This window comes from Centropristis striata, chromosome 1 (assembly GCF_030273125.1).
Source record: "Centropristis striata isolate RG_2023a ecotype Rhode Island chromosome 1, C.striata_1.0, whole genome shotgun sequence".
NCBI lineage: Eukaryota > Metazoa > Chordata > Actinopteri > Perciformes > Serranidae > Centropristis > Centropristis striata.
This window is the reverse complement of record NC_081517.1, coordinates 34,681,738-34,706,216: the sequence shown is the minus strand read 5'-3', so window position 1 is coordinate 34,706,216 and position 24,479 is coordinate 34,681,738. Positions and strand designations below refer to the sequence as shown.

The following is a 24,479-nucleotide window of genomic DNA, read 5'->3' as shown; positions in this document are numbered from 1 at the left end:
CAGTCTCAAACATGCACACTCATCTGCACACATACTGAGTGCTAAAGAACAGATGTATATATGTGCACTTGCGCGCACACATAAACACATAAAAATGCCCAGCAGATGAAGGTGCAATCTTCCCCCTGCGCTCAAATGGGAACCACGTGCTGGCTTTGGTTTGAGGCAGACTGGGTAAAGTAAGTCCTTCCACTCATTATGTGGGATGACCCATGCTACCCTGAGGCTGAGGGGAACGCGAGGCAGCTCTCTGCTCATCGGCCCTTTGAAAGTGGCCTCCAAACCGGAGCGGTTAGCAATTAAATAAACAGAGGAGGAGATTTGTTCTTGCTGTCACTTGCGTTAGCCAAAAGGAACCTGCTGGGCCAAGCCTGAGTCAGTCTAAGGTACCATTAAATGGCAGGGAATCCTTCGCCCGGAGCCAAGAGAACTGGCAGCTGAAATTGCAGAGGTTCCTAACCACCAATACCACCAACACATACGGCTAATGTGCTTCCCCTGGACAATCTGGCCGCAAAAGCTCTCCGGGGAAGAATTACAACAAAGTATCAACATCAGTTTGCCGTTAAATTGTACACATACCACACGCACTAGACCATTCTCCCAACAAAAGAAAACATAACAGTGGCTTGGCTGTGCAAATAAAATGCAGTCAAATCATAACATCCTCCTTTTGAGCAGGTAATCCAGTGAGGTAATGCTGACTTGCGTAATATCCATATAAAGGATGATACTTCATATTCTTCAAATGATTGATATGATTGTATTCCCACAGATGCAGTGTTACACAGGGATCACCAAATTTCTTCTCCATATATCTCTTTTCCAGTAAAACTGTAGGATTTTCCAATTGAATGCCAAGACGACAGTAGTAACAGTGCAGCCAAGATGTTATGCAAAAGCATGCTTTCACTCTATGTATGGAACATCAATCATTTATGCGAATATGCTAAAATATTATCTTAGGGTTTTTATGTATGATATATGTGCATGTATAATATATTTATGCATGCTCTGTTCAGTGGCTTTAAAAACATTTTTTCTTCTATAAAACATTGATTCAGATTGAAGCATGAAAATCATCTCAATGTAAACAATAATGTATTCTATTTCCAATTAAATGTATAATGTATTTGATTGAGAATATTCACTACTTTGCCCAATCCAAGTGTGTGGTACAATACAAATAATGATAAAAAAAAAAAGCTGTGATGTTGTCTAAAACCTAAATAAAACAGATTTTTTTTAACATATATTCAGTTGAAAAGTGTACAATGTAATTCATGCTCAAACTGATTAACCTTGTTTTTTGTAAATATACATTCAGAATTTGATCCATTTTGTTTTTATTGACATTTTACAGAGTCCCAACTTTTATGGAACTAGGGTTGTAAAAAAGGAGCTGAAAATATTGTTATTCAACATCTTTGTGTTGTAACAAAATTGAAGCTGTTTGAAGCACATAAAAATCAAGTAAAACCTAGTATTAGCAAGTAAAAGTCCCCTTTAACTGGTACAGAGGAGAGCTTTTTTTTTATCATCCCAAAGTGACTGAGTACAAGTGTCTGGCATGTCCTACTTCCACCACAGCAAAAAGAGGAGGCAGCCTCTAATAATTAACCTCCAAAAATAAAACCCAATTTAAAAAATCAACAGCCGCATCAATAATTTCAAGAAACAGTTGGTAAAATGGTGAAAAAAGTTTGTCCGCTGTTTATGATGACTGAAATCCTGCATCACAGTCGCAGTATTAGCATCACAGTAAAACCCCTAATGCCAGCTAAACCCCCTCTAATGTCCACTAAGACAGAATTAAAAAGACGGATTACTCAAAGACATGGTAATGAGACCAAACCCTTCAAAGAACACACACAGCCCAACAAGTGTTTGTTTCCAAGTGTTGTGTCATCCTCTGCTTCAAAGATGGTGGTGGGAAAGAACTGATGAAATCACACCTCCCTACAGTTTTTTTTCCTTATTAGTGTATGCGTTTTCAGGGATAATGCACAATTGATAGTTTGTGAAAAAGCTCCCGTCTGCCAGCATGGTGGCTGTGCGTGTTTTGAAGGATGGATGGAGCAGGGAGTGGACGGGGAAACAACCTCGCCCAGTCTCTACACGGGCCTGTTGGTGGACATCTGGATGTGATCCGGGTCTGCAGATGAGCTGAGCAGGACCGGCCACACCTCATTCCAGCATCATACCGTATACTGGGCTTCTCTAGGTGCCTGTCTACATTATATATGGAGTCTGAATATTATATGGGTGTGTGCAGGTGAGAAGGAGAGGCACAGGAAGAGAATCTCCCACTGCACTAAGCTGCATGCTTTTGGCTAAATTATGCCCGCTGCTACTTCAGAATAGGGGACTGTCTTTTTAGTTTTTTTTAATTCTGTAGCGGTGACCACAGCGCTCTCTCACCGTGGAGAGAGTGAGGTTAAACTGCCTGTTAGAGCGAATGGCTAGCTAACATTGCTGGAAGAGAACGAAGCACACTGCGGTCAGTCAGCCACCACTTGTTTGCCCGGTTCTTGTATTGACTAAGCGTTACGGTAAGAACGTGTTAGACCTGCCGTCAAAATAAATGCAAACACATGTAGCTTTTAAAGTAAGAGCACATGGATGTGTTAACAGAGTCCACCACATAATCTTCAAGAAGACTGTCAAAATATGATGCCTTAAAGAAAACATAGCAGAACCCTTATTCTCCTTTACAGTAATTCATTAAAATATGCAATGATTAAGATGAAATAGTGGCATTAGAATGTGCAAGAGGCCACCAGATTTAGCCCCCAGACCCCCCTACATTGTTTGGGTCCCCCCCATCATAGTCTCAGAAAAACCTGTGGGAAACACTGGTTCTAAAGCTTGTTTTGTCATTTTTTATACTTTCTAAATTGCTGATTGATATTTACAAGGGCACACCATCCAGGGGACAAATAACCCTTTACCCCTGCTGTTGGAAAAAAATCCTAGAGGAAACACTGTGCTGTGTCCTTGTTTGCCACATCACACGTTCTCAAAGTGGAAGGTGCCGACTTAAACCAATATCAAACTCAGAGCTATCATTTGTCCAATTTATTTGCTGAAAAAAAACATGTCAGCAAGACAAAGTGCATTACAAATTGTTTCTTAGAGGATTGTTCAAGCTAAAAACACCCAAAATAAACATCAGCTGCCACAAACATGCAGAGTCAGGATCATTTGATCCAGAGAGATGTGGGATGGATAATGTGTTATAATATCCCTTACACAACAGTATAGAGAAACATCCAGAAATGAGTCACCATGGTCCATGAGATTGCGATAAACTTTAGTGCATTATTCCCAAACATGGCGGCATGGATAACATTCTGATGCGCACTGTGCTTTTTACTTTAATCCAGCATTAACTGAGTGACAAAGATCTAAGATCTCAAGCTGTTATCACCTGCTGGTCAAGCTGCTATAATATTATTAGTGGCATAAATTAAAATCAATAAAAAAATAATGCAGAAGAGAGGCACACTGCCAAAGGGAATCTATTGTGTGTTGTGATAGACAGCTGGAAGACTCTTTACTTTTACTTTGCTTTCCATTAGGAGGAAGTTCTATGTCAATAGTGTAACACAGAGGTGGTTTAGCTACAACTAGTGAAACTCTGCCCCATTCTCACACAGACTGTATGTACGCCACCACCATCCTCTACTACTGCCACACATCAGTTGTCTCCTCCTGCAGCCTGAAAATTTCTGCCACTGGCTTTTTAATGTGGGGCCTTTTCCTGCTAACGACTGTCACCAGCACACATTTGTTCCAGATGGATCGAGATAAATCAAAGCCGCAATCTGACAACAAAGCTTGTAGAGCAGAAAGCATGAAGGAGCGAAACCTCCTGGTGCGAAAGCCTCCTGCATGTCGGCATCTATTAGAAATAAATTACGTTAAACTAAGAATGAGGAAAAAAATCTTGTTCTTCTGAGACACAAAACATTAAAAGTCGTAAAATTTTCCTACAATAAAGGCAACAAAGACTATCAGGGATATCTTGTGTAATTTATGTATAATTTATGTAAAAAGGAGCCCTAATGCTTAGAACATCTGGGGTTACTGTAATAATCAATGCCAGGTATAACTACTTTCCCTCTATCGTCACTGAATTACATTTATTTTAGATACGAAGGGAGAATGTGATGGAAAATAAGCTACTGGCCCTGAGCCATTCTGTCAGTAAAACCACATAAGGAAACAATCAGACAACCTTTTTATGTATGGATTTTTCACTCAGTTCACCAGAGTCTTTCACATTCAGATCAGTCATTGATTATGGTCTCATTACATGACCATGAAGAAATTCTGCACAATGAAAGCCAGTAAAATCACTTAAAAATGTCTGAAACACTGAAGAGACAGCACATAAACACACTATTAAAAAAGGTACAACAGGTTGCATTTGAAGTATAAAGAAAACCCAAGTCTCAGCCCACACTTTCTGAGTGATTAAAGGGGGCATCAAGCCACTGAGGGAAACAAAAGAGGGCGTGATTGATGAAATGTCTTCTGATGTTTTTCTTCAGCCTCCGAAAATGTTAATTTCCTTTGCTGCTCCTGAGCTAGATTATTCATCACTTGGCTGTGGTTGATGTGACCCAAGTCCCTTGTGTCATTGTTAGCCCCCTCTTCTTCACAACTCTATCAGTGTGACACCAACAGGCCTCAGACAGAGATGGATGCTGCGATGGATAGATAGCGAAATAAGGACACAAGGACTCATGATTGATTGTGCACTGGTTAGAATTCATGGCGCAGGAGACTTGGCCTGGAGACTTGCGGTGCATCTTCATTTGGCCGTCTTTTGTCATCCCATCACACGTCCACTGCCATCGAACGTCTTTGGGGATTTTTTTAAACCCTCCAAATAGATCTTTAATCATCGACAAGTATAAACATAAGACAGTTTAACCTGAGATTACTTTTCTGGTGTATGGTTGAGTAAATATAAAAGAATGTGGTTAAAATGCTACACTACTTCAGTGTTTCCTCTAGGATCTTTTTCAGCAGCAGGGGTAAAGGGATATTTGTACCCTGTCTGGTGCGTGCATGTAGATACCAATCAGCAATTTAGAAAGTATAAAAAAAATGAGACTCGACTGAAAAACAAGCTTTAGAAACAGTGTTTGAGATTTTTTTTTTGCACTAGGTGGCCTCTCACACATTCTAATGCCACTATTCCATCCTAATCATGGCATATTTTAATGAATTATTGTCACGGAGAATAAGGGTTATTCTATATTTTATTCAAGGCATCGTATTTTGACAGTCTTCTTGTAAATTATGTGGTGGGACTCATCCATGTGCTCTTATTTTGAAAGCTACTAAATGAATATAGCGGAAACCCTGTTACTTTATATAATTGTCTGAAAACCACAAGCTGTTCTGTCTGACAACATCTCAGGAGTATTTAAAATACAATTTCTGTATGAGTCACAAATTTGAAACTTTATCTACCGTTACTCATTTACCTGCTCGGAAAATCAATGAGAACTGAACTTGTGGTTTTATAATATTGAGGAGAATATAATATGCTACAGGCGAGGCAGAAATTTCAGTCAGGTTGATGACGAGATCATCCTAAAGGTTGTATTTATACCTCCATCACAGTCTTTGGAAGATTTCCTTGTGTCCTTTTCATCCCACATATTTGGATACTTTCTTTTGGCCTTGTAAGTCTTGGTTGGACAAAATAAAGTAGGGCAATATTGGTATGTTTAGAATACAAGATGACTTAATTACTTTAAAAGCACATAGAGATAGAATAAGAAATGGTGCAAATAATACTTCGCTGCAGTCCGACATACATATCTAAATTGTAGGATTAGGGAAAAAAAAAAAAAAGAGGCATTTCGAAGGCATGACTTTCATTTCCATGCTGTCTGAGAGCAGCCTTAAGTTGGCGTTTTCCTCTGAAAAATGAGACAAAATAATATCATGGTGTGGGTGTGTTATGCCTCCGTCATTTATAGTTCTCAATAATTCCCACAGTCAAACACGAGTCAGCCAACCTGGTGGTCACATAAAATGATGCCCTCTTTCGCGGCTCATTGCAAGCTTGACATTCTTCTGATGACAACACTCTTTTGAACATCACATCATGACTCTCTGCATTTCCATGCCGTCTGGAAAACACTACTCACTACTACCGGCCTTGCTTTCAAACGGAGCGAATCAAACAAACAATAAATCAATCCACAAGTCCAACCGCACCGAATTTCTGCCGAGTGCCATCATTAGTGTGGTTTATTTGCTCACAGAGCCGTTTCTAAAAGCAGAAGCAAGTGCGGGGCTGTGTTCTCCAGGGCAGCTGCTGATGTCACTGTGCTGCAGCAGTAAGTGCCTCTCTCCTCTCACTCTACTGTTTATTTGGAAGTCATTAGTGCTGTCCAGCTCGGGCCCTATACGTGCTCTGCTGACGCACGATCAAATCAGTGATCTAATTATTAGCGAGTCCATCATGGGAGCAAAACCGATTCTGTTTCTTTAGCGGCTGGCTTACTAACAGAGAGGACACTTGGAAAATAACACTTTTACCTTAAATATAATCAGGCTGGGTGACAAAGAGCTTTAACAAATACTCCCATTACCAAAAGGTCACAAACTGAGTCACTGCAACAGCCACAGATTCCAGTTAAGGTGTCCATGAATGAGAAGTGCATCGTAGTGGAGACAACTTTAGCTTATTAAAAAGTAGCTGCTTTAGCTCTGCACTTTTGTTGTTGTAATAAAGGTTCCCATTGGCAGTGCCAGGGCAGTAGCAAACATTCTGCAATGCATTAATAAAAAACAGCCAATTACAATTTAGAGCATTAACAGTTGATCATCTGGTTACAAATTGTCAGAAATGTAATTTTTAGCCTCTCAAATATGAAGACTTACCATGTTTGTTTTTTTTCATTTATAGCCTTCCATTTATTTACCTGAATATCTTTGAGTATCTTTGATCTTGAGTTGACTCACTTGGATTGATGCGCTTCATTATTTTCCCCTGTTTTATCAACCTCGTTATTAATTGAGAAATTGAGCAAGTAATTGGCAGATTATGCGATAATGAAACGTTTTTTAAAAACTTGATATGTGCTTGTTAAAAAGGCTGCCTTTACTCTCTTTTCATCTGGTTCTATTCCCATCATTGCTGTGGTATCGGCTAGATCCTTAGTTTAGTACAATGTTTAAGATTATTTGAAAATAATTATTTGATTTGTATAAATTATACAGGCCTGCAGTTATTTATTGGTTCACAGTGTTGTGTTTTGGTTGTACCTTTGATAGTGGAGTTAGTTCAGCTGCTCACTAGCTTCGTCAAGTTGTAACTGATCTATGTAGATAACCTGTATTGGTTTAAATTAAGTATTCAATTGTGCTTTGTCAGCTAAACTCACCCTATACTTATCTGATTAGGTGGTAGGTTCCATGTAGGTGAGGCTGAAATAATAATAATAATAATAATAATAATAATAATAATAATAATAATACCTTTATTTATATAGCACCTTTAAAAACAGTGTTCACAAAATGCTTTGACAGAACAAGCATGGATAAAACTACTGCAAAAAGAAGAAACAAACAATGAAGAAGAAATTAAAAAAAATAAAAACGTTTAAGTCTCTTCACAAGAGTGAAGAGGCTAGGAGGTGGCAGTTTGCTTTTGTTTGATTTTAATTTGCCTCAGTTTAATTTAGTTGGATGGTGAATCCCGGGTTTCATTTTGTACTTTTTGTTTGAGTAAGTTTACTTTTGTAAATAAATAACAAATTTTTTTGCACTTATCCTGTTTCCTGTCTGGCTTTTCAAAGATCCCTTTGTAAAAGTTTTCAGTGCGCCACCACTTCATCATTCGAATGAGGTGGCGATGTGACAGTGCTTTACTGACTTTGCTATATGTATGTATGTATGTATCACCATCTAAATACCTTTTATGCAATAGCAAAAAGTAGCAGAATGTAACTACAAATGCAAAATAGCTTGTATACGGATATTAAGGCATATTGTAGCAACACTGACTGTAAAATTATATATTTTAGATTGACATTGTCTTTATTTATGAGAATTCAAATGCACCTACTGTGATTTATAAAGGTTTGAGATCCCAGAATGAAAGATTTCGATAACATATAGTTATATAGATAAGGAGAACATTTATATTTTGTCATGTATTTACAGAGCTTTGTCCATACTAGATCTGTTTCTAGACAACACACGATTTAACTTGGACCAAGCTGATGCAAAAAAGAAATCCAAGAATCCTTATCTCCAAGAGTCAGTCAGAACGCGAGCTCACATGTGGTCAGACCTGTTGCAGTGCCGAAGAGGAAATATCTCTTGTATCCATCTAAAATTTGTTCCAGAAGGTCTCAATCCAAATGAGGGTCTGTTTCTCTCCAGTCCCGGATATACTGTACACTTTGTGGCTATTACTGTGTTCTCAGTAAAGATAGGAGTTGCCCCAAAGAATTATTATCAAAGAGAAAGGGGAAAAACAGGGACAGGACATAGAAAGGCCATGGTTTTGATAGTTAATGTGGGAACACATCTGCTAGAGCTGTCAGGGGTCTGAGGTCTATTCAAAATTAGGTCTGGATGTGAAGACAAACACACGGAACAAATGGCAGCGACTTGATTCATCTGAATGGTTTATGTGTGGTGAACTCTGAGGAGCAGATTTAGTTTAGGTGGAAACTCCTGTTGAACTTCAGACATGCAGAGAGGTGGTGGAAAATAGATGAACTCATCATTTATTCATTCAGTTGGTCTAGCCTATAATGCCTGATCTTGATGGAGCCATAAGCACAGAGCTGAGAATGGATCTGCCTTTGGTTTGTCATTTGCGGTGTCACAATTCTCAAAATGCACAATTTAATTCGATTTCTAAAGTACTATACGGAAGATTTCTACATTAAAAATTCTAAAAACAACTACACGTATGCTGTATATTTTTTGAGTCATATATTTGAATGATCCCAGATGTTTCCAATAATGTCCAAATGCAGAGAAATCTGTATTTCTTTTATCAAGGACATGATCGCTAGTCAATGGTGTCACCTCCCCTCTGTGCATTAAGAGTCAGTGTTATGGATGCCTGCCAGAAGTTGTCATAAATGTACATTTTTACAACATACTTTTTAGATCTAGAAGTTTTCAGATAGGTTGAGCAAATGCTTGCAGCTGCTCAACATCATTGAAACAACAGAAAACTGATTTTGAGGTAAAACGGCTTAATTCATTGTTTTTAACCAGTTTTAATCACCGGGTCCATTTGTTTTGGAAATGAAAAGACCTTTGCAGATATTTCGGCTCCAGTAAGAACCTCTTCATCAATGGAAATCTGCCAATGGTTGAATTGCCCCATCCTTTTGTTATTGTTTTGATAGAGAGACCCCTAGTGACAGAAAATTACATATGCATATAATAAGCCATGATTTAATTCAATTTTCGGGTAAAACATCTGTTTTCAGCACTGAAGGCTATGTTATTGTTACACTATTGGGTTTGGATTTGTAAAGACAGGCCATTGGTTTTAAGCCCTGGCAGCTGTCAATGTCTTCATTTAAAATTCTTCTTTTAGAAGATATTACGTTTGCTATGATTGTCATATTCTTTTTGTGGGGGAATTACCAACTTAAGGTCATATGTTTGAGGGTGGAAGGGGGTTGCCAACCCTGCTTTTGATTTCGGTAATTGAAATTGAGAGCTTATTTGGATTGGATTTCAATCAGAATTGAAGTTTTTGACACCCCTGTGCGCTATTGTGTCTCTATGTACGTCTACATTATGTTGTTTTCATTCACACCAACTGCAGACAGGAGTCTTTACACACATGGCATATGTCATAGCTGCAGAACTTCCCCACCAGTCAGATCTAATCAAGAAGAAGCCCCTAAAAATCTGACAGCAGCAAACTCTCGCCGCCCCTTTTCAAAAGCTGCTGTTTTAACAAGCTGGCCACCGTTTGTCACTCGCAAGCACAAGACATTGACATGGACTGATGTCATGTTCCAGGCCACAATCTGAGAAATATCAACACTAGTAAAATGAAATGAATGTTGATCTTTCTCTGTGGGAAGGGAGACTACTGCTGATGCAAGCCATTTCAGCCGGTATGTGCTACACTATTTTCTGCAACATTTAATTTGGTAATGAAAATATACTATCTTTAGTAGCATCATGTCAGAAATATGAAAAAAAAAAAAAAGAACTTGATGACAGCACATTATTTAACTCATTTTAACTCACTAATAATCCTGATTGAATTTCTCTCCTTGTTATGATTGGCAAGTAAGATGGGAAAATCTTCAGTATGCAACGGATTAATTTTATGAGCCATAAAGCAGACTAAAATTGAGGTAATCGTCTGCTTACTCGTTTCTACATTTCAGTCTATTCTGATTCAGTTGCGACTGAGAAGAGGAGTAACTGAGGGCTTCGGGTTCATCTCTAAACCTCTGAAAAGGGTCATCTTCCTTGCTGACCTCAGCCGGATTTGTTTCCTGAAAAGGAAATGACTGCAACCTCCACTGCACTTGGGTCATGAGCTAGACTTGAGGAGCCAAACTACAAAGAGCTTAATCTATTTATAGGAAAACACTGCTACAGTACAGTGATCAGGGGGGAAAAGGAACCCTACAAGACAGAAAGGCGGTCGGACGCCAAGGTTACGCGCCAACTGTCAAGATCAACAAGAAGCCTTGCCATTCCCCTGCTTTATAACTTAAATCCATTTTCCTTGCCTCTCTGAAAACATTAAACTATCCTGTTCCTTTTTACATTGTCGATTTTGACATTTAATACCAGTAAGAAATGCAGCACCTACAAAGCTGTCGCATGCAATAATAATAAAAACTAATTTAAGTACAAGTCAAGAACAAAAACAGTAGTTTTTCATTTTGAAAAGCAGAAAACATTAATTACTTGAGACTTAATGTCTCAAATTAGCAAAAACAGCACTAGGACAAGCCACGCTTTAAATATAGTATGAATAAATACAGAGTTAATGCTATAATAACATGGATAGAAAACTTAAGAATTCAGAAGCTACGTTCCTCGCATACTGGATTTACTACCAAAAGAGAGCTGGAGCGAGGGCTTGGTTTTTAGGATAGCCTTAAGACCCACAACTGAAAAGTCACAATTATTATTGTTCCGTAACAAATACAGCTGCCATAGCAACAGTACTACTACACAGTAACTAGGTATGCCAAGTAGGAATGGGGGGGGGGGGGGGGGTTACAAATCAGTGATTACAAATCAGTGATTTGTAATTCGGCATAGTGAATCCAAAAAGAAGACCTGAAACAACAAACACAGGACTCGAAAAGCAAAAACAAACAAAAGGAGGATGATCGTACTGTTGACTGACGCCATGCAGAGAAGAAGCAAAGAAGAATCGAAGAAGAAACCTGTTGGAATGCTCAACCAAATCTTAAATTTTCATAACAAATGTTACTTTTGTTTAGGGGTGTCACACAGTCTGTCTCTCTCTGGCAGACTTTACAGTTTTTCTTTATGTACTTTTGAAAAAAAACAACAGATAAATAGATCCTCTAGAGCCCAACCGATATGTGATTTTTGAGACCGATGCCAATACTGATTTTAGAGGGGGAAATTCATCAATAACCAATAGGGTGGCTGATATAGTAATCTTTTCAGCTGAAATGAAAATTATAAGTTTGTGTGTTGTGCACCAACTTTTCACCACTCTGCAAAAGTACCCAGAGAGCTACTTTATAAAACAAAAACATTTAAGTAATATTTAACATTGTTATACATTAACAAATAAACAATGTCATTGTCAGCCAATTCTATAACTGAAAAAATAAAGACTAAATAGGAATAAAATAAATAGCTAAATAAACACAATTACTGTTCAGTTTTAGTCAATTGCTGACAATTTAAAAAATAAAAACAATAAAAGTTAACACAATTTCTAAATCATCCCAAGCTACATTTTCTGTATTATATATTTTGTAAAAAAAGGTTTCAAAATGGCACATATATAGCATATACACAGCATATACACTGATATGACAGGCCTTTGGCCGATAATATCAGTCAACCGATATATCTGCCGGGTTCTACTTTCCTCTATCAAAAGTTATGATTTACCTAAAAAACAAACATAAATCCAGCTTAGAGAAGGTGGGGACTACACCAGCAGTCACGAGGTCTACATCTACATGTATGTTCCCTGTTGTCCATCGTGTGAAACTCTTGAGAAACAAGTCATTTCCCATAACTCAGCATGAGAGGATACAGAAGAGACGCAGAGATGGAAGAAACGGGAAAGAAGTTATAAAATAAAGGGCTGTTGAAAAGAGGCAAAGAGGAGCAGTGAGTGAGATGAGAGATGGAGGGGCAGCAAAGGCCCTGCAAAAGGAAAGAAGCACAGGGAGGTAAAGAAAAGCTGTGGAAGGCCGGAGCCCTGCAGGCCTTGTGAATCATTGCCTGTTGTCAGCAGGCCTTATGAACCTGAAGCTTGGCCGTAAATTGTGGAGAGACTGTTAGGAGCTTAATCTGGGCCGTGAGGAAATTCTATGTCTACACTTTATCAAGCATCTGCAGAGACCGGTCACAAAGTATGGGCCATGAATATCTTTTGCAATAAATAAAAGGCAGTATATATATATCCAAGTAATATTATATCATAATACCAAGATGTGCTTTGCTTTTTTAAAAAATGGTGGAAATGTGTGCAGGCTTCTACAAAATTACAGTTTGGATTTCACCACACGGAGCTGATTACAATACCCACAGGTGGTATAGATATTTCGGGCCATTACAGAAATAAAGAGTAGAATTCCCATCAAACTTAAATTTAAGAGTCATGTGGGGTCTAAACACTGGAGCAGCGACAAGCCATTGACTCCACGGCCAAAATCATTTGCCTTCTCGCTTACTTGCAGTGGAACTGGCGTAACTCTCAGTTACAGCTCTCCCATCGGCCATTCAGGTTCGTATTATTGGAAACACTGACATCAAGCTGAAGGAACGAGAAGAAAAACACGCCAGTCGGAGCATTAGAGCAATGATCCATCTCTAGTTCAATACGGTAACAGGAGAGCGAGCTAAAACAATCAGCTTTCCTTTCTTTCTCTTCCATTCTCCCGTCGGTGTGTCGACCAAACATCTGCCATTCCTTCCCAGCAGAAGGGAAGGTCGTTTGTTTCCATGCCGAGATCGCTCAGTTATACAACCTCTGGACTTGTTTGGGTACGACTGCTCAGACAGGATATTACAGGATAGTACAACGCCTATCTTTTCTCAACTGGAAGCTGGTCATTGGGGTAGAAAAATAGACAATAACTGCCTATACTGAAGGTGTGTGAGGCAACTGGGATCTCCTTTGAGGTTGCCACAAATTAGGAACATTCAATATTCCTCTTAAGTTGGTGTAATATTCAATACAACTTTTGTGTCTCTTTTCTGGGCCAATATCGACAGCCCACTAATTACTGAAGCTCTCACTGTGCATTTTCCAAGTCCAAGTTGAACATGGATAAAAAAAATATCAAGTCTAGAGATTCTACTGTGTATGTGACAAAGACAACAGTCACTCCTTTATTATTGCTGTGGGTAAAATTATCCACTCTCTTTTATCGACCTTCAGTTTCTGAACTGTGAATAATCTCTGCCCGATTGTGAGAAAAGAAACCGACTAATGCACGTTCTGGATTCACTGTCGGCGTAAACAGAGAGAGATAGCCATCACGTTTAAATAAAAAAAAGATAGGAATACATGTGTACATCCTCTTAGTAAGGCAAAACTCTCAGACAGTGGCCTATTAACTGCTATAGTCTTCTGAGAGTGATGCATTAAAGTATCTAATTGTTCACCGGTTGACAGATGATCGTCTCAAAGTCTTGTGTCTCAAGTACCGGCTGTCTGAGCATAAGAACGGTCTGGAGCACTGCACTCTGTTCTGTATAGCACATTCGACTTGTGATGGAAGCTATTTATGGACTGATGAGAGCCATTTAGCCAGAAAAAAACCCCAAAAGCAACATAATCTCTGAGCAGATCTGATTCCAGAAAACAAAACTCTTAGCGATTTTTCAATACATTTAAGCAGCATGAAGATTCTCTGTGGGATTTGTGACAAAGGAAAAGCTAGTAGACGTGGTTGTGACCTTTTTTATATATATATATATTTATATTTATTAGGGCCGGGATAATGTGTAACGTGTTAATTAAGATTAATTAATTACACAAAAATTGACGAGTTAAAAAAATGACGCATTTTAATCACACTTATTTTTGCACCGCAGAACGTTTCTCACTGGATGAGTTTCAGGCGGACCGATTATACTGGAGCACCAACTAGCGTTGATGATTTCAGACAACAACAAACCACAGTGAACATGAACGAAGAAGCTGATGAGACGCTTTGGTTGGCCCCATGGATGATGGGACATTTTGTTACAAAAAACGAACGGATGGAAGCGTCGATAAGAGCATGGTTGTGTGCAAGCTATGCAACAAGGAATTTGCATATCATTGCAGCACATCGAGCCTTAAGTATCACCTCAATGCAAAACATTTAGCAGCTAGCGGCTAGTGTCTGTTGGACTTGAACAAAAATAAACAATATTTTTGTTGCTTAAGCTTATGTATTCAGTCATTATTCAATGGTATACTAAAAATCCATGTGAAAAAAATTACTTCTCACTGTTCTCAGGTCAAATATTTATATGCGATTAAAATGCGATTAATTTAGATTAATTAATTACAAACCCTCTAATTAATTAGATTAATTTTTTTAATCGAGTCCCGGCCCTAATATATATATATATACACACACACACACACACACACACACACACACACACACACTATGGTTATGACCTGAATGTGAGGTCAGACTTGCTCTGACAATGGTAGTGTGAGGGCGTGTGTGTGCTAACTATGTCAGTATTGCGGTGGTGTGAGGGAGTATCGCTGTCCAGCGAGTTACATGAGGCAAGTCGTTCCATTGCAGAACAAGTATGTCTGATTGCTTTCACACAGTGGTATGTAATGTGTCTGGAATTATTTTTTTTTCTTTTTGACGAAGATGTCCAGACGCACATGCACATTAAACTTTACCGTTCTGTTCATCCAGCTCATTGCCGATCTCCTGGCCCATTATCTTCTGTCTGCTAATGACTGCTGCTAGTGCGTCCAAGCCTTCGTCCTGGGCTGTGATGACACAGGAAAGAAAAAACAAACTTTGAAAATGAGACAAAAGAAAAAGAGACAAACGGTAAGAGTTATGATGATAGAGAAAAATTATTTAAAAAAAAGTACATTATATTGCAAAAATACAATTAATGTGATGTCAAATTTGGCAGTGGGGTTGAACAAATGAAAAAGCAACACAGTCCTTTTTGAAAAACCCAATTGTAGAAGGGAGCAATTAAAGTATACTGCACTTGGGATATAATGAGGCAACTATTTGGGAAGTAAGAATGACAGGCTTTTGGGGTCCAGCTCTGCTCACAGTGCCACATGTGAGTCATTCAGTACTTTACCCCACTCAGCCGTACTCCTGTTATTATAACTGTGGCAGGCCAAGGTGGAGAGCGAAAACAGTAAAGCTGAATGGAAGAGAAGAGAAGAGAAAAGAGAAGAAAAAAGAAGAAAAGAAAAGACTTGGCCTCTGTAGGCTTCCAAGTTTGACACACTCTCTACCGCAGGAATTTTTTATGACCGCAGGTTCAGGCGCTCACCATTACCCAACTCCACCAGAAATCCCACAGGGGACTAGAAACCTCCATGTGGTTTGGTTTCACCGTCTTAAGAGGAATCTGTGATTCCAAATTGACAATAACCAGAGCCGTAATGGAGACATAGCAATGAAGTGTCACTTGGAGTCAGGTGAACTAATGTCTGGGTGTTCAAGTCATGTCAGAGACATTCAGGAAACAGGAAAAAAAAAATAGGCGTAGGCTTTCAATATATTTGCTAAATGTGAATATTATGATCTTTGATGTGTTAGCATACAACAGCATAGCCAGTACTAGTTTGACACAAATGTGTTAGAATACTTTTGTTATTCCTCAACTGCCATAATTTTACTATGTTTACCCATCGACTGAATAAAAGATGTGGACATAGCCAACATGACTCATTCGTTATCCAAATGGTGGGAAGGTGGGTTTTAAGAGGTTGAATATGTTGATTTTGTGTGGTTTTCGATTAAATATATGTCAAAAAATGGTTATGCCATGCTGTATTTGTATGTGAGGTACAAATAAGGGAAAATATGAGTTACCATTATTGTTCTAGTGACGCAGGAAATCGTTAATGCTAAGGATGATTGCAAAACACATGTTTGGTGTTTATGCTAATTAAGTGTCAAGGACACAAAATAGCATACTTGAAAATGCATTTTCTTGATAGAACTGGAACAGAATGGTCTTATTTGGAGCTACTGGGTTGGTGGTTGAAGTGACCTTGACCAAGACACTGAATCCCCAAGTTGTTCCCCATGGTAAGGACAGTAACTTGTACTGTATGGCTGCCACCACCAGTGTGTGTTTGTGTGTGTACGTATGAGTGAATGAGAAACAGATTTTAAAGCGGTTTGTTCATTAAGGTACAAAAGCTCTACACAAGAGCAGTCCATTTACCGTTTATTCAATCGTGTAATTACCTTCGATGATTCTTTGTTGCTGCTGTTTGATCTCTCCAAAGTTCAGCCCTCTGGTCTCCTCTGATTCATTGATCAGCCAGGGGTTGGCCGCAACACCTCCACTTGTCCCTGACCCTGCACCCATCAATGTCGACCTGTGAAACACCATCATAACAATACTACGTTTCCAAAATGTTTCATGGCAGCTCTTCAAGTTAAATAAAAATGTGTTTTGGAGGCCATGAAATTACTATTCCGAGCACAAAATGAATCACTACTGCAAGTCTAAAACACTCGGCATGCATCAGTGACTTTTAGCTTTATAAGTAAACACAGTCAATATGCAATGCACATCTGTACAATTCTTACAACACACACATCTGTACAGGGCATGTTCCCTTTACAATACTGTACTCTTTTGATCATTTTATGACAACTAAACCCTTCAGATCACAGAAAAAGTATTTACTCATTTTGTCTTTTAAGTTTTTAGAATGATTGAAAAATACCAGGTTAGCTTGTGCAGTGTGTAAACAGTGCTTGTTAATCTGTCACAGAACTGTGGACTGCTGGGGAGGTTTGGTTCTGACGGAGTGACAGACCAGAGAGCTCTCTGCACTGTACTGTGTTGTGCTAAACACCGCCGTGTGGTTTCAAAGCTATTTTTCTGCTAATAGCTTAAAGCTGTGTTTCAGACCGACCCCCTCCTGCGGTGATGATTTCAGAATGTCTGTGTGAGGCTGCATTTAACCATGTCTGCTGTGAACAAGTCGACTGCTGGTCAAGCCCAGGGAAAGTGGCCTGAGCCACATGTAAGCATAACAATGACTAAGGAAATATTATTACTACTATACTAAACTGTTTGCTGTCATTTTGGCGTTTTTGACTAACATAATTTTTATCTCGGAACCCATCAGCTATCCATCCGCCAACAATTTCACCTCTGAGCAACAGCCAATATTTCTGGAGTTCCAGTGTAGCCAGCATTCACTCATCGGCCACTTTATTAGGTGTAGTGTGTACCTAATGAAGTGTCCGCTGTTGGACGTGATGTTTGTTCAGAGATGGTCTTCTGCATACCGAATTACTGTTTCCTTTCTAACATCTCAAACCACTCGGGCCATTCTCCTCTGACCTCTGGCATCAACCAGGCATTTTGGCCCAGAGAATTGCAGGTCACTGGATATTTTCTCTTCTTCAGACCATTCTCTGTAAGCCCTAGAGATGGTTGTGCGTGAAAATCCCAGTAGATCAGCAGTTTGTGAAATACTCCAGTCTCTCTGGCATCAACAACCATGCAATGTTCAAAGTCACTTAAATCGCCATTTTTCCCTATTCTGATGCTCAGTTTGAACTTCAGCAGCTCGTCTTCACCATGTCTACATGCCTAAATGCATTGAGTTGCTGCCATGTGATTGTCTGATTAGAAATTTGTGTTAACAAGCAGTTGAACAGGTGTACGTAATGAAGTACCGATATCTGGGCCAAGACCTTCTCTTCTGTCCACAGGTCATTGTTTACAGATTAGCAGCAGATATATGAATATGAATGCACATAAATGAAAAAAAGGATTTAAAAAAAAAAGCGAATCATTGTCAGAAGATAGCAGATGGGTTGTGAAGTTGCGTTTCAGCCAATGCATTTCACCTCTTTTGCTCTTCACACACACCGACATTCAACCAAAGCCCGTTCAAACGTGATTGGTCAATGACTACATATGGAAACCAGAATACTCTGAAAATCAAAATGATGTCCCGTTCCTGTTTTGTTGATAGGGATTAACAAATTCAGGCTGTCATTGCTACATTTAAACCCAATCTTACAAATTCAAAATTGAAAGCTGTTTTGATTAATACATTTTTTACACAAGCACTGCATAAAACTACTTTTATCTCACCACAGCTCATGCATCTAGCAGCGTGATGACTAACCAAGCTGCCTTTTAAGTGATCGTTGAACCATTATCAGACCATTCACAATGCTAACTAGCTGAGGCTGATACCATCAGAGGAGTAGGTGAGACAGGGCATTCGGTTTAATCTCTCTGACATGTTTGATTACTATGAGACTGTTTGCCAGCCCTCCACTTCCTCCACGAAAGAGCCCAGTGTGTGAAGATCCAATTAACCAGCCAGTGAGCCAGTGGGAAGCGCCAAAATCAGTCGGGCACATCTCTTGGCAGCCACAAAGCACTAGACTGCCGCCATTGGGGCCTGAGCACCCAGGTCCTGACTGAATGACTTGGACAGGGAAGATTTAACTAATTACAACTATTTCCAGTGCAATCAAACACAAAGGAAAGGTTAAATAACAGAGGAGAAGTGGGTCTGAGAAGTGACAGGGTGAACTGAGCCTTCAAATGTAGGCGCCATGTCCTTCTTTTGCTTAGTCTGAAATGGAGATGCTGAGAATGTATTGTTTCAGGGATAGATTAAGGTCCCCTCTGTAACCTCCATCTCTTTTCTTCTATCCAAAGTTCTCACCAAAAAAAGAGCGGCTTAGATTATCCAAGCATGGCCAATCCACCCCCTACCGCATTTTGTCCTCAGAGACCACACAGTGGGAATGGGTCCTACCCACAAATCCAAATTACCCACCACATATCACTATTAAAGTTAGGTCTGACTGAGCAGTTACAGTTTGCCAAGCTAATTTATTAGCAAATGTCATTTGAATTATTTTTTTTTACAGAGCCTTTTATGTAATTGGGTGTGTGGTCTGTAAAACATGAAAGCGTGTGCAAAGCACCGCAAAGTAGGTCTATCCCATGCCCAAAGCTTGTGAAAGATATCTCTGTCTCATATCAAGGCATCAATAAAAGGGGTTTTCTAATCTGGTTCCACTGAGCTGATGAAACAGTTGTGCTTGGATTCATTCCACACTCATTTCATTTAGTCCTTGAAGAGATGACCCACTGTTCTGTAAAGGAAATTTAATATAAATGTTGAGCCTCTACAGCGTTAAAAACAACATGGACGCACCAGCTAAAACTGTAGTTCTCAACCTATTTTTGTGTCAAGGACCCCTCAATTGATAATATTTCTCTTCAGGGAGCTCCATCTAGATATGATTAAGCCCAGAATTATAAAGTCGTCAACTACAGCTGAGGGGCCAATGCTCTTATGGCTCTTGCTCACATTAGGTTCACTTATATAGTGACATAAACAGTGAAGATATACTGTTCCCCTGGGGACCTCCTGGAACTCCATCAAGGACCCCTTGGAGACCTCAGACCCCTGGTTGAGAACCAGTGATCTACAAAACACCAAGCCCCCAGGAACAGTGCCAGGCTTTGAAGCCAATTTGCCAGCCAATTTTGTAGAAATACAACAAACCAGGGTTGTCATGTGATGCGACTGGGCCCTAACAGACTTTCCTTGTGGACTGTGACTTTCCAGTACGAACACAAGAGGAAGAGGGTTGAAAGGAAATGCTAGTGCACTTGCTCTATGAGCCTATGGATGTGGAAGATGACGATAATTGCATGAATACAGGTCAAAGTTTTTTTGATTTCATGCTCCACTGAGCAACTTTCATAGGAATGAAAAGGGCTCCATCTCCAACAATGTATCTAGTTCTCTTTAAACATCCATGGAAAATACTTATTTATAAAACAGACATGATAAGTTCAAGGAAGTTTACAACGTGACACCATTTCCTCTTCCTGTCCAAACAAATATCACCTGGATCAGACTAGGTCAAACATCACACAAAGTAGTGAACGCCTGCTGCCTAAGGTCTACATAGCTGTCAAATTGACATGACATCACAAGTGAAGAGGATTAAAGCTGTGGCATTCAGCTCTTTGATTAGCTCCGCGAGTACTATCATAAAAACTCGGCAGAGAGTTAAACTGTAAACTCATCCCTTCCATCCTTGCTGATCAAGCATACATTCATATGAATGAGTGTGTCCATTTCCTGAGGTGCCAAATGTGTGATCAGCAGTGCAAAGCGAGCAAATCTCTTAATGAAAAAGAATTAGGCACAAAGTTAAGCACCCTGTCAAAATGGCAGACAGATGGACTTCCTTCCGAGTGATAGCGCAGGGAGAGGTCACGGCACATGGGTCCTACCGGATGTACAAAGACTTTCACAGAGAGTTAGTGACCGGTGACGTATCATCAAAGCAGAGAACAGGGCCTATGACCTCTCTGGTCGAGGACATAGACAAGAGAATGAGGATTCATTAATTTTAATTGGACGTTCCAGCACTAGATTTTTTTTTATTTTTTAAAAGATCTCCGAGAGGAAAATCACAAAATGAAAGGTGGCATGTTCTGAGCAGAATGCTCCATGAAGCTTCATGGGGTAATGCTTGGTTTGGCCTTTCTGACACTGAGTAACAGTGACAGACAGATACTCAGAGTGGAGATTTGAGGTAGCTGCATGGCTGAGAAGTGGAAAATCAGCCTTCATACTTGTTTGCTGGTGTTTTTTGTGGTCAACTCTTTGAATCTCTACCTGCTACAGGAGTTACAGGGACACAGCTGATTTAAATGAGCAACTCATTATGAACTTCTGAAGCTGCTTGATGACAAACTAATCATTTGAATCAGCTTTGTTGGAGCAGGGAGAGATCTTAAACATGCAGGGCAAGCAGTACTACAGGAGAGGTTTGAGAAACATTGTATTATTATGAATTTGAAGGAAACTTATAAAAAGAAACTCACTTTTTCAGTGCTTGTGCACATACATTTCTGTATCAGGAGTGCCTACCAACCCACAAACTGTAAAAAAATAACAACCCAGTCGGTATTTTCCAGGCTGCCTAGATCTAAACACATGGGATTCAACATGCCATTCAGATTTGGCTCCCTTTCCTATGTCACTACTCACAGCAGCAGGGAATCCTTAGTGTGATTTTCAAATACTGACTTTCTCATTTAGGATTATACGAGTTCAGATCTTAAATACCTGGAAGGTTCAGTCTCCGTGATGTCTCCCTTGAAGGTGGCATTGAGCTGCTTCTCTCTGGTCAGCAGGTCATCAATAAGATTCTGCCTCCGATCAGCTTCTGACTGCATTCTGATGAAGCCATGTTAAGGTCATGCATAAGGTCACTTTAACCACCTTCAGTGATCGAGGACAGAGGATGCTCCTGACACTTTTCTTTGGGTCAGTTAGGAATTAACCTGAACACAGAGACCTTTCTCCTACTTTCTGAGTTAGGGCAGACCCTTTCAAAACACTCCAATGCCCTCTATTGGAAGACAACTGGGACTGCAAGCAAAGGAAACACTCCAACCCAGAATGTAATCTCAATCTCATGATTTCCAGTGTGTGGAACATTTTGAGAAGAAAGGATACAAGCGCCGACTTGATGATGCTCGCAACAAACTCTCTTTAAGCTGGGCAATATTCTGTTTTAGCTTCTGCAGTGATGCTCGTAGTGTCATGTTGATCTGAAAAGACAGAAGATATTAACACCAACTGGTTATGGGAGAAATCTGACGATAACATGAGAAAAAAATGTGAATGTAACACCATACCTTTGCAGGGTTCCCCCCTGTTCTCTGCTGTCTGTTCCGTTCATGAATGTTTTCTGCTATTTCCTGTGCCAAGCGACAAGTGGCATCATAATTCTGTGACCTATAGATCAATGCAAGGGAGAGATGTGGTATAAATTATTGGGCAACATAGAGAAACACCTGTTAAGTTACAATGTTTATGTGGTAATGAACAAAAAAAATAAAGTTGATCACTGCTATATGGATTTATACAGGGGGGAGAAAATAAGTTATCCAATTTCTAATGTTGTGTATCCTATAGAAAAAATATTTAAAAATATCTTACAATATAATCCAGTAAATACCAGCTAGTTTAGTTGTCTGCTTCATAATGTTCAGCGCTGAGACTGTCGCGTAACTTGTTTGTGGTTTTGTTTTTGGTGGAATCTCAAGTTTTTCCAGCACCATTCAGCTATTTCGAATTATACATTTGTATGCAGTACATACAGTATACTACATCACATTAAATACAATGCTATTGTGCTATAAAAAAACACAATAAAAGGTTCATGTTTCATAATGTGTGACATGTTAGAAAGTACACTTTGCATCCTATAAAATCTAAAGCACTTTAGTCAAAATGCATCATTTTCCAAACCTTAAAAATACAACAACAAAATGCAAGTGTTTTAAATGATTTCCAGCAGCCATAGGAACCCTGTTAGCACAACATTGTGTGCTTGAAAAAGCTAAATAATCACTGAATGATGAGAGAGAAAAGCCCAAGCTTCGGTTAGTCATGTGACATGTGTGTTCTTTTCCTCTTTCGGTTCTGCTACCAAGCTCCACTCTGCATATAGTAAAGGTAAGTAATATATTGCCCTGATCCAATACCGCCATACAACATATTCCAACACATAGACAGAGCATCTTGTATGGCATATTAAAAAGCGAGTTATCGTATTTAGTTAACGTTATAAAGAAGAGCTTAGCTAACGTTACCACTTTCGCTAGCAGGGTACAGAAAGAGTAGCTTATCGGGGTTAGTAACGTCACTGTTGTGGTTAATAATACAGTTGGGGCCATTTATTGTAGGCTTTGAACACATTACTTACCACGGATCCTGAGACATTTTGATAAAAGTTAACTATGAAGAGAAAAATCCACTTGTTTTGAACCATCCGGTAGTAACCAGCAGCAGACTGCTTCTTGTTTGGTTGTGACGTCACAACGGCAACCCGAAAGGGACAGTTGAGTCCGGGGCCGCAGGTTTTTAATTTTGGGTTAAGAACGAGAAGTAAGGAAAACAACAGCCCGTTTTCATGCTGTATGGTTAGAGTGGAGTCATATTACTGTGAAATGTAGTCAGTAACTGAATTCAAATGTGCAAACAGTAACGTAATAACTAAATAATAGCAACATTTCAGCTAATCTATACTGAATATTTATGGATTACTCAAAATTCAAACGTTTAAAATGTTGTACCTTGTAGGCCTAATGGACGCAGTGATAAAAATTTGACCTCCACAAATAATCTTTTTTCTCTATTTAAATATCTGAAGACGTGCCAAATACAATGCATTTTGCATATTCAGCATTTACACTTGGCACAAACTACTACGTGTGTGTGTGTGTGTGTGTGTGTGTGTGTGTGTGTTTCTACAACATGTGGGATGCTGTTTCTGTCGTCTTCGTCTTTGTTGTTGATTAGGCCACATGAAGGACTTTGCTCTTGTAACAAAATACGAGGACTTACTCAAACTGGTAATCTTCCATTTTAAGTGTAAATAAAAAGGAATAAAAAATTCCATCTTCCATAAATTATCAATTAAAAGACACAAAAATATAAGATAACATATAGGATAAAGATAAATAACCATTTGCACAACTTGCAACCCGGCAACCTTTTTAAATTATGGAAAGGGTCATTACAAATGTAATGGAATAATCCTTGACGATGTAACTGTAATATAATTTCTAAATTTTCAATCAAATAATCTGGGTTGACCTAGTTACTTTTTAAAAAAAATAACTGATTAAGTAGTCCCGATTATATTTAAACTTTTGATCAACTCTTGTTATGGGAGCAACTGACACACTTAACACAATTAAACATTTTTCATGCATATAAAAAGAGGAATGTCGTTTATAGCTCATTTATGACCTAACTTTTTAAAATAATATTAGTGTCAACATCAAGTCAAAAAAAGAGTAATCTTTAAGGCTATCACATAAATGATGATCAGTATTAGACCTTAATATGTCAATAATCTCATCTGAGATTTAAACTCAATTATCCATCCTGACATATATGCTCACTGCAATACAATCAGCCAGAAAGGTGCATTACTGGTTTGCAGCAACAACAAAAAAATATGGACCTAAATAAA

General features: G+C 39.1%; 1 protein-coding gene across 5 annotated transcripts in view; it reads right to left on the bottom strand.

The window, feature by feature from the left end:
• stx8 (syntaxin 8) overlaps window positions 1-24,479 on the bottom strand; it is a 68,199-nt gene that overhangs the window by 31,324 nt on the left and 12,396 nt on the right. For 3 of the 5 annotated variants that reach the window (XM_059339979.1, XM_059339987.1, XM_059339996.1), the window contains exons 3-7: window positions 22,132-22,231; window positions 21,950-22,044; window positions 21,557-21,667; window positions 16,662-16,795; window positions 15,113-15,205 (exon numbers count right to left, since the gene is read on the bottom strand). In XM_059339979.1, coding sequence (XP_059195962.1) covers window positions 15,113-15,205; window positions 16,662-16,795; window positions 21,557-21,667; window positions 21,950-22,044; window positions 22,132-22,231 — 533 coding nt within the window. Of the gene's footprint in view, window positions 1-5,539; window positions 5,709-15,112; window positions 15,206-16,661; window positions 16,796-21,556; window positions 21,668-21,949; window positions 22,045-22,131; window positions 22,232-23,204; window positions 23,652-24,479 lie in introns of those variants that run through there. The other 2 variants (XM_059340003.1, XM_059340010.1) reach the window with 2 other exon arrangements.